The following is a 10,714-nucleotide window of genomic DNA, read 5'->3' as shown; positions in this document are numbered from 1 at the left end:
AAGCGCCCCGGATCCGAGCTCCTCTCATCTGAGGGGCTCGTTCAGGTCTCCGCTTGTGCGGATTCCCTCCTCCACCGCGGGCGGGCAAGGCGCCCTCGGGAGCGACCCGAGGATGCGTCTGCCTTTCGCGGGAGCCAGACCGGAAGCCCCGAAGACCTCCATCTGAGACCCTGGAGAGCTACTGCCAGTATAAGGAGACAATATTGACACTGATGGACCAATGGTCTGATTCAGTATAAGGAAGCTTCATGTGTTATCCTAAATGTAACTGTAGGATCCAGTTTATTTATTTCCATCTGTATGAAGAAGAAGAAGAAGAAGAGGAGATTGGATTTATACCCCGCCCTTCATTACCCAAAGGTGTCTCAGAGCGGCTTACAAACTCCTTTCCCTTCCCCTCCCCACAACAGACACCCTGTGAGGTAGGTGGGGCTGAGAGAGCTCTTGACAGAAACTGCTCTTTTTCAAGGACAGCTCTTATCAGAACTATGGCTTGCCCAAGGTCATCCAGCCAGGTGCAAGTGGAGGAGTGGGGAATCAAACCCGGTTCTCCCAGATCAGAGTCCGTGCACTCAACCACCACACCAAACTGGCTCTCTACAGACTGAAGATCTCTTCAAGGCATAAACAAAATAATAACCACACATAAAATACGTATATATCTTCACGCGATAAACACGAAAATCCAAAAGTGCGTATCAATTATCGCAAATGTCCAATCAACACTTCAAAAAAGTATTCAGTGACTGAATAATAACAATGCCATATGTAACCTGTGAAAGTACCAAAAATATATATTTGAAGGCTACATAAATATGAAAATAGCATAAATTGCATAAGATGAGCTCCCAGGCACTACTCATTTGAAAAGTAATCTTCAATTTGTTTTAAATATTCCATTAATGGGGGACAAGAGGAGGAGGAGGAGGAGGAGAAGGAGAAGGAGAAGGAGAAGGAGAAGGAGAAGGAGAAGAAGAAGAAGAAGAAGAAGAAGAAGAAGAAGAAGAAGAAGGTGGAGAAGAAGGTGGAGAAGAAGGTGGAGGTGGAGAATAAGGTGGAGAATAAGGTGGAGGTGGAGAAGAAGGCGGAGAAGGGGAAGAAAAAGAAGTCTCAGAGCAGCTTACAAACTCCTTTCCCTTCCCCTCCCCACAACAGACACCCTGTGAGGTAGGTGGGACTGAGAGAGCTCTTGACAGAAACTGCTCTTTTTCAAGGACAGCTCTTATCAGAACTACGGCTTGCCCAAGGTCATCCAGCCAGGTGCAAGTGGAGGAGTGGGGAATCAAACCCGGTTCTCCCAGATTAGAGTCATTCAAAAACATCACAATGTGGTATTGTGTAAGAGATACGTAGGTGACAAAAAACAGACTAATTAAAAGTGGAGAATTTAACAATTATCACAAACCTGAGCAGATCACTTTTCCCCAAGCCAGTTGCCCTCAGTGCATAAGACGAGTGAAAACAATCCCATGACTAGATAAAGTGTTGTCATTAATGACTTGCAGCTGGTAAATGCAACGGCATTCTAAATAATGATCTTAAAGTAACCCTACAAGGGAAAAAATGGTTGCTAATTATCTATAACAACACTGACCATTCCAATTTGTGATTAAGACCTCTAGGAGACATAGTATCATAAGAATGTAAGAAGAGCCCCGGCTGGATCAGACCAGCGGGCCATCTAGTCCAGCATCCTGTCTCACACAGTGGCCAGCCAGTTCCTCTGGAGGGTCAACAACAGGGCAGAGAGGCCGAGGCCTTCCCCTGATAGGAACATCAGAAGAGTCCTGCTGGATCAGACCAGCGGGCCATCTAGTCCAGCATCCTGTCTCACACAGTGGCCAGCCAGTTCCTCTGGAGGGTCAACAACAGGGCAGAGAGGCCGAGGCCTTCCCCTGATAGGAACATCAGAAGAGTCCTGCTGGATCAGACCAGCGGGCCATCTAGTCCAGCATCCTGTCTCACACAGTGGCCAACCAGTTCCTCTGGACAAGCAACAACAGGGCATAGAGGCCGAGGCCTTCCCTAATGGTTATAGGTCACCCCTAGCTACCAGCCGGGGATGGGGGTAGGGTTGCCAAATCCAGGTTGGGAAACTCCTGGAGAATTGGGGATGGAGCCTGGAGAAAACAGGGACCTTAGAGGGGTACAGTGTCATATAGAGTCCACCCTCCAAAGCATCCATTTTCTCCAGGGGAACTGACCTCTGTAGTCTGGAGATGAGGTGTGATTCCAGGGGTTCCCCACGTCCCACCTGGAGGCTGGCATCTCTACTCCTGGCTCTGGGATTCAGAGGCTTAGTGCCTCTGAATATCCTCTGAATATAGAGGTTCCCCTCAGTCACTGTGGCTAGTAGCCTTTGATAGACTTATCCTCCATGAATCTATCTAATCCCCCTTTTAAAGCTGTTTATTCCTGTGTACAAATCAAGAGTATAAATCCAAAAGGGCTCCCGTCTTAGAAGTGTCTGTTCTATTTGTGTATATTTAAAGGAACTGAGCGAAATTTCGTCAAGAGCAAAGGACCTTATATCCGAAACGGAATGAGATTCTTTTTGGAAATGTTCTATTAGAGGAGCATCGCAGATACCTCTGTGGATTTTACTCTTGTGTTCAATAATTCTGGTTCTTAGTTATCTGGAGGTCTGACTATAATAATACTTCATTTGATGGTCGGAAAAGGATTGACAGATTAATTTAATAAATAATTGGTTTCCAATTCCACCATGTATAAATTGGCCACACTGGGTACCACTGAGCTACCCATAGCCACACCTTTTATTTGCAAATAAAAATTCCTGTCAGAATGAAAACAGTTCCGATATAAGATATTATCCAAAAGATCCAAAAGAAAATGGGTTGGTGGTACCAACTCTACCCTAGAGTTGAGTACGCTCTCAATTATGACCATTGCTTCATCATGAGGAATAGCGGTATATACAGAGTTGACATCCATAGTAAGTAAACATGGGTGATATTGAATCTACATTCCTTCAATTTGTTGAATAAAATAGAGGGTTTAGCTGTGTCAAAGGCCGGAAGGAGATCTGACAGAGTCAGTAAAGACGACTGTCCCCTGTTCAACTTTAAATGAAGACAAATGCAAATAAAGCCATCTCGGTTCTGAAAGTAGACTGAAATGAGTCAAGGGCAGATGTCCCTATATTGTCGCTCTCTCTAGGATTTTCAGCTTCTCAATGGCTCCTGTTCTCATGCCCTTGACAACAGCTTGAGGAGCAGAAAGGGAAGCTTTTCCCCTTTGTGGAGGCAAGGGGCCATCTTGTCTTCAATGAGACAGGATATAAACACCTCACCTGTAGGGTTGGCAAACTGCAGATGGGGCCTAGAGTAGGGTTGCCAGCCCCCTGGTCTAGGCTTTTGTGCCGGCCAGCGGGGGAGAAACCCGCCCACAAATGGCCCTCAATGCAACATGATTATGTCACCTGGAAGTGATGTCACCACATCGCGGACGTCGGGAGTGACGCTCTCGTTTTGGGGCAAAATTCTATAATCAAACTGGGCTCAAACCAGGGAGTTTTGCCCCAAAACTAGAATGTCACCCCGGACGTCAGCAATATGATGACGTCACTTCCGGGTGATGCATGACAGAAGATTCCAGAACAGACCCAAGGAGCCCCCTGCTGGAAGTCAGGTAGGACTTGGCGACCCTAGCCTAGACACCTCCTGAAGTTGCGGTTGATCTCCACACTACAGACATCAGTTCCTCTGGAGAAAATGGCTGCTTTGAAGGGTGGATCGTATGGTGCTATACCCTGCTGAGGTGCCTTCCCAAACCCTGCATTCCCTGGGCCAAGCCCCAAAATCTCCAGGTATTTCCCAACCCAGACCCGGCACCTGTCTAATTTACTGTTGGAGGCCCAAAAACTGGACCACTAAGAAAAGGCAACTTGAATCCAGTACGGGTGATCCCACCCCCCCAGGCATTGACTCACTGTATACAGAAGGCAAGTGTGGGGTGTCTTCTGCACGCAGGCAGGTGGTGGGGCCATTATGCTCATACCTGCTGTCCCTCCTTGTGTAGTGAATCAACATGCAAGGGTGTGTGGGTCTGGACTAGGCTGCTATGCAGGGGTCATTTCCTGCAGGAGCGCACAGGAGCGGAGCTCCGGCACTAAAGACCCCAGGGGGCGGGCACATGCAACAAGCCCCACCCCCTGCTCCCAGCAGCCCTCAGTCAGAGCAAGAAGCAGCCAGGTAAGCTGCAGAGCCCCCCATCCCAAAACAGTCCAGTGGCACCTTTAAGACCAAGTTTTATTCAGGTACAAGCTCTCCCTCCTCTGTGAGGGAAGATCTGCGTGTTCCCCCCCCCCAATAGCTAGCAATCCAAAACAGTCCAGTGGAGCCTGAGCAGTGGGTGGTGCCTTCTGACACACTTCCGGTGCTGTCAGGGGGTGTGGCATATGCAAATAAGTTATGCTAATGAGCTATGCTAATGAGCTCCTGCACCTCTTCTTCTACGAAATGACCCCTGCTGCTATGTCATCCCTTGGTGAGCATCCCCACTGCAGAAGTGGTGGCCAAAGATGGCCCTGGAAACACAAGTGAAAGCTGCGTTATACTAAGTCAGGCTATTGGTCCATCTAGCTCAATGTCGTCAGCTCTGATTGGTGAAAAGTGAGGTACAGAAGTCTTCCCCAGGATCTGCTTCTTGCGATCCTATAATTAGAGATGCCAGAAAAGGACTATGGGGGACTTCTGTGCACAAAACATGTGCTGTAGTTTTGACCCAACCACATCTGTTTCAGAATGCAGTGATGGCATGTCCCACATAAGTATGACGTGACCAGCAGGATCTCATTAGCATAATAGGCCACACCCAACACCAGAAACCCATTAGCATATTAGGCCACACCCCTGCCGGCACAGCTTATTAGCACATTAGGACGCACCCCCATGTTACCAGAAGTGTGGTTATCCAGCCACACCCACCATTTGCTTCTTATTCTGTTCACCTTGTTTGTTGTCAAAACCCAGGGCTTTTTTTTGGAGCAGGAACTCCTTTGCATGTTAGGCCACACACCCCTAATGAAGCCAATCCTAATGAGTTTCTGCTGTTGGGTGTGGCCTATTATGCTAATGAGTTCCTGCTGGGTGTGGCCAACTTGGGAGCGAGCCGGAACTCCGTTCCGGCCCAAAAATAGCCCTGGACGTGACTAATCGGGAAAGGGGGAGGCACGGATGTTGCTGCCTTTGGATCCCGTACTCGTTTCACCCACTTCTCCTTGTGACTACAGCCCATCTCCTTTGCAGCTTTCATGGCCCCCCGCCACACACAACCTTTTTTGGTGGTCAAGAGTGGGGTGGAGTTTCTTCCCTTCCTCTTCAGCAGAAAAGCTGGTTGGCTCCAACGCTTTGGCAGGAGCCAGACTTGGAAACATGTGAAGGTGCCTTCTACTGATCATTGGTCCATCAAGGTCAGGATTATCTACTCAGACTGGCAGCAGCTCTCCAGGATCTCGGCCAGAGGTCCTTCACATCGCCTACTACATGATCCCTTTAACTGGAGATGCCGGGAATTGAGTCTGGGACCTTCTGTATGCAAGGTGGAGGCACTTCCACTGAGCCACAGCCCCTCATCTGCAATACCTAGTTCTGACCTCATGAAGTGTGCAGAAATAAAAAAGTTATATTTCATCAGAGGGGAGCGGTCAATGCGGCCCCCTCCCATCTCTGTGAGCCACTGTTCTGGACGTGCCTCTTGACCACTGGAAAAGAGGGTTGCCAGCTCTCTGTTGGGAAATCCCTGGAGGATTGGGGGCAGAACCTGGGGAGGGCAGTATTTGGGTAGGGAACATAATTAGGGTTGCCAAGTCAGATTTTCGCTGCAGTGGGGGACTCCCGGTTGGCGGCTGGAGTGCCCTTAGATGACTGTGGCCCTGCCCCCAGCGTACCCGGCGTGGTCGCGTCACTTCCGAGTGACGTGCACGTCGGGGTGGGGTTCCCCCTGGGGCCCGATCCACCGGCGGCAGGGAACGGGCCTCTGGGGGGGGGTTTTCCCCCCCCCCCCGGGGGGACTTGGCAAGCCTAAACATAATAGGGCTGTAATCCTGAATATTAAGTTGACTAAATTTGTTTCATTTAAAGAAAATTTACATAAAATGTTCTATAGATGGCACCTAACCCCAGATAGGTTAGCCAAAATGCATAGAAACTTGAGTAATAAATGTTGGAAATGTAACAGTCATGTTGGATCATACTATCACATGTGGTGGACATGTAAAAAGGTTCATAAATATTGGACTGGAGTACGTACTCTTTTACAGTCAGTGTTGAATATTACAATACCTTTTAAACCAGAGATATTCCTGTTAAACTGTTTACCAGATGACTTAGATAAGACCCATAGATACTTTATTTTACATGTTATAACAGCAGCCAGAATTTTATTTGCAACGGCATGGAGGACACTGAAAATCCCAACGCTTTATGAGTTAATAATGAAGATTATGGATTGTGCCGAAATGGACAGATTGACAAATATATTAAAAGGAGAAATGGAAGAAGAATTTATGGGACCATGGAGGGCGTTTTATGACTGGTTAAGACACAAGTACTGAGAAACTAAGATTAAAGAGAGCCAGTTTGGTGTAGTGGTTAAGTGTGAGACTCTAATCTGGGAGAACCGGGTTTGATTCCCCACTCCTCCACTTGCACCTGGCTGGATGACCTTGGGCAAGCCGTAGCTCTGATAAGAGCTGTTCTTGAAAAAGAGCAGTTTCTGTCAGAGTTCTCTCAGCCCTACCTACCTCACAGGGTGTCTGTTGTGGGGAGGGGAAGGGAAAGGAGTTTGTAAGCCGCTCTGAGACACCTTTGGGTAGTGAAGGGCAGGGTATAAATCCAATCTCTTCTTCTTCTTTTACCTCACAGGGTGTCTGTAGTGGGGAGGGGAAGGGAAAGGAGTTTGTCAGCCGCTCTGAGACTCCTTTGGGTAGTGAAGGGCAGGGTATAAATCCAATCTCTTCTTCTTCTTCTTTTGCCTCACAGGGTGTCTGTTGTGGGGAGGGGAAGGGAGAGGAGTTTGTAAGCCGCTCTGAGACTCCTTTGGGTAGTGAAGGGCGGGGTATAAATCCAATCTTCTCTTCTAAATGAAGAACAATAAGAATGATGGCTATAATATCTGTGAAGCTTTCAAGAGAAGATTTGCATGCAGAATGTTGAATTGGACTTTTAAAATATATTTCTGTATCCTTTCTTTCCCCCCTCCCCCTTTCTATGTATAAACTAATAAAATTCTTTTAAAAAATAGGGCTGTAATCGATAGAGTCCTCCTCTGAAGTTGCCATTTTCTCCAGGGGGACTGATCTCTGTATTCTGTAGATCAATGATAATTTCTGGAGAACTCCAGGGCCCCCCTTCCCCTTTCTATGTATAAACTAATAAAATTATTTTTAAAAAATAGGGCTGTAATCGATAGAGTCCTCCTCTGAAGTTGCCATTTTCTCCAGGGGGACTGATCTCTGTATTCTGTAGATCAATGATAATTTCTGGAGAACTCCAGGGCCCACCTGGAGGTAGGCAGCCCTGAGCAGTAGTTCCTACAGAACACTTGCTCTACATTTTAAATTAACATAGAATCATAGAATCATAGAGTGGGAAGGGACCTCCAGGGTCATCTAGTCCAACCCCCTGCACAATGCAGGAAATTCACAAATACCTCTCCCCCACACACACACACCGTGACCCCAGTTCCATGCCCAGAATATGACATCAGGTCCGAGCCTGATGCTCTTGAACTTTTTGCATGGCGTAGAACATGTGAAACCTTGTATGAATTCTATATTTTGCTGTTTTTAACTCCTGTTGTACGTTGCCCAGAGCCTTGTACATTCAGGGATTGGGGGATCCAATAACAACAACAACAAAAATATACACCCTTGCCTGGCTTTGGGTGCCGCATTTTAAACTACAGGCCCCGATTCCTGATCATCAATCAAACAATTGCAGGGTGGACAGTCATGACAAAACATCAGCTCAGTAGCCAATCGTCTGTGTAAGCAAACGTGAAGCTAGCAGCATTTTTCTGTTTTGACAGCTTCTAAGGATTAGAATTAAGGGGATAAATGTCAGTAGGGTCAGAGGGCTCTTACACCCTTAACACCGCTGGATCTCTTTGCATGAGCTATACTGTGTTTGGGTTTCCAGGGCTGCGGTCACACAGAGCATTAGCCACGCTACAGAGACGGAAGATAGGCTGATTTTCCGGGTGCGATCTCACCGCCACATCTGGGAAGTGAAGAGCTCCCGTGGCGAACCCGAGGCTTCCCGCCGAAGATGCGGGGTAAAAAACTAGTACCTCCGAGGTACTAGTTTCCGGAAACCGCGGGGCAAGGGCGGGCGCCTGATCGCGTTTCCGGTGGAATCCTGTGGCATCCGGCGCCCACCCATGTCCCGTCGCGAAAAGGTCCCCCCCCCCCAAGTCTCCACAGGATGCGCCCAAGCATCCAACGGCGCATGGGCATGACCATGCGCGGACTTTGGTGGGGAAAAACCTCCAGTTTCCCACAGAAGTGGCGCCTAGCAATTGCTGTTGTGATCGCGCCGCGCTGCTTCTTTGCCACGCCGCAGGATTGTCGTGTGATCGCCTCCCTCGTTTACCCGCCGGCACCGAGGGAAGGACCCGTGGTGTGCCGCCGGCGTGTCTGATCGCGTAATCGTGGATCAAAATGCGCCGGGGCAATTAGCCACGCCTCCCCCCCCCCCCGCGATATCCGGCCCGGGTGACCGGGGCCCAGGTTGCATAATGGAGGACTCAGCTGCAGGGCTATATAAAGTGTCAGCTGATTAGAAGAGCTGATGAACAGGAGTTGCAAAATGACTATATTTCCATCTCTAAGTCCCCTGGAAACCAGCTGTGGAAACACGGTGCAAGTGGGAATTAATTACAGCCCATTAACGATCTACTTCCAAGAGACAGTATTTTTCTGGGCCTGATACCAACTTGAGACATGGTGGTGAGGAGGTCAGACCAGAACCAGGAAGAGAGGAGGAGGGGCCGTGGCTCAGAGCATCTGCTTGGCACCTGGAAGTTCCCACAATCAATCCCCTGTAATAATCTCCAGGTAAAAGGACCAGACAGGAGGTGATGTGAAAGACCTCTGCCCGAGACCCTGGAGAGCCGCTGCCAGTCTGAGTAGGCAATACTGACCTTGATGGACCAGTGGTCTGATTCAGTAGAAGGCAGCTTCATGTGTGTTCATGTGACCTGAATTCAAATCCCCACTCATAACAATCCGGGTGTGTGTGTGTGTCAGTCACTCTTTCTCAGCCTATCCTACCTCACCATGTTGTTGTAAGGATAAACTGGGAGAGTGACGAACCGTGTCAGCCACCCTGAGCATCTTGAAGGAAGGGCAGGGTTAAAACACACTGCTAGGGATGCCGGCCTCCAGGTGGGACCTGGGGATCCCCAGAATTACAGCTCATCTCCAGACTACAGAGATAAATTCCCCTGGAGAAAATGGATGATTTGGAGGGTGGACTCTGTGGTATGATAAAAAAGTAGAGACATCACCCTGCCAACAAAAGTCTGTATGGTCAAAGCAATGGTATTCCCAGTAGTCATGTATGGCTGTGAGAGCTGGACCATAAGGAAGGCCGAGCGCCGAAGAATAGATTCTTTTGAATTATGGTGCTGGAGAAGACTCTTGAGAGTCCCTTGGACTGCGAGAAGATCAAATCAGTCAATCCTACAAGAAATCAACCCTGACTGTTCCCTGGAAGGCCAGATAATGAAGCTGAAGCTCAAATACTTTGGCCACCCAATGAGAAGGGAGCACTCACTGGAGAAGACCCTGATGCTGGGAAAGACTGAAGGTCAAAGAAGACGGGGACGGCAAAGGATGAGATGGTTAGACAGTGTCATAGATGCAACGAACATGAAGTTGAGCCAACTTCAGAGGACGGCGGAAGACAGGAGGGCCTGGCGTGATCTGGTCCATGGGGTCGCAAAGAGTCAGACTCGACTGTGCGACTGAACAACAACAACCCCACTGAGGTCCCCGTCCTCCCCAGGCTCCATCCCCAAATCTCCAGGAGTTTCCCAACCTAGATCTGGCAACCCTACGCCCTCCCATCTGCCCTCCGGTGGCCGGGGGCGACCCGGCAACCCTACAATGGACAGGTGGCCCTCTTTTTCTCTCTGCCATCCAACCTCCGGAAAGAAACATTTCCGATATATTTCTGAAGGAAATAGACCCATATCAGGGTAACAGGTTGGGTATCTTTGGTCCTTGTCAGGTACATCCATTTCCCACCTGTGCTTGAACCTTGCTTACTTCTGAGAGAACCTGAGAACAACGCTCAGGTTGAAAGATGGATCTAGTACCCCAAAAGATCCCCTTACCTCTGGTGTGTGTTTTACCGAGAGCTTTACCAGGCTTCGCAGTTTTGACAGGACGTCGATTGGCTTTCAAAGGACGCTGCGTCCGGACGTTCTTCTGCATCTATGGGATCAGCCGCTAATTCTCAACACGATCCCGAGCATATCCAAGAAAGCTTGAAATCTTTTAAATGGAGTACATTATTCTCAGAGGCCTAGCGTCAAGGACATCCTTCTGGGGACACATTGCTGTCTTCTTGGGGGAAGAGTCCATTTTCCTCTCTTTGCATCGCTCAGTCATGAAATGTAGAGACTCTGCCAGTCCTTCTGTTTATTTACTGCAGGTTGTTCGGAGAAGGTTTATGGGCCTTCCCAC

The 10,714-nt window shown here is 48.7% G+C and overlaps 1 protein-coding gene across 1 annotated transcript in view; it reads right to left on the bottom strand.

Moving 5' to 3' along the window:
* Window positions 1–10,462, bottom strand: part of PPEF2 (protein phosphatase, EF-hand calcium binding domain 2) — a 59,252-nt gene extending 48,790 nt beyond the window's left edge. The window contains exon 1 of the mRNA XM_015427107.1: window positions 10,363–10,462. Within this exon, the coding sequence (XP_015282593.1) occupies window positions 10,363–10,462 (100 nt within the window). The remainder of the gene's footprint in view (window positions 1–10,362) is intronic.
* Between the last annotated feature and the right edge of the window lie 252 nt (window positions 10,463–10,714).

This window comes from Gekko japonicus, unplaced genomic scaffold (assembly GCF_001447785.1).
Source record: "Gekko japonicus isolate JY-2015 unplaced genomic scaffold, Gekko_japonicus_V1.1 scaffold565, whole genome shotgun sequence".
NCBI lineage: Eukaryota > Metazoa > Chordata > Lepidosauria > Squamata > Gekkonidae > Gekko > Gekko japonicus.
This window is presented reverse-complemented; position numbering and strand designations above follow the sequence as displayed.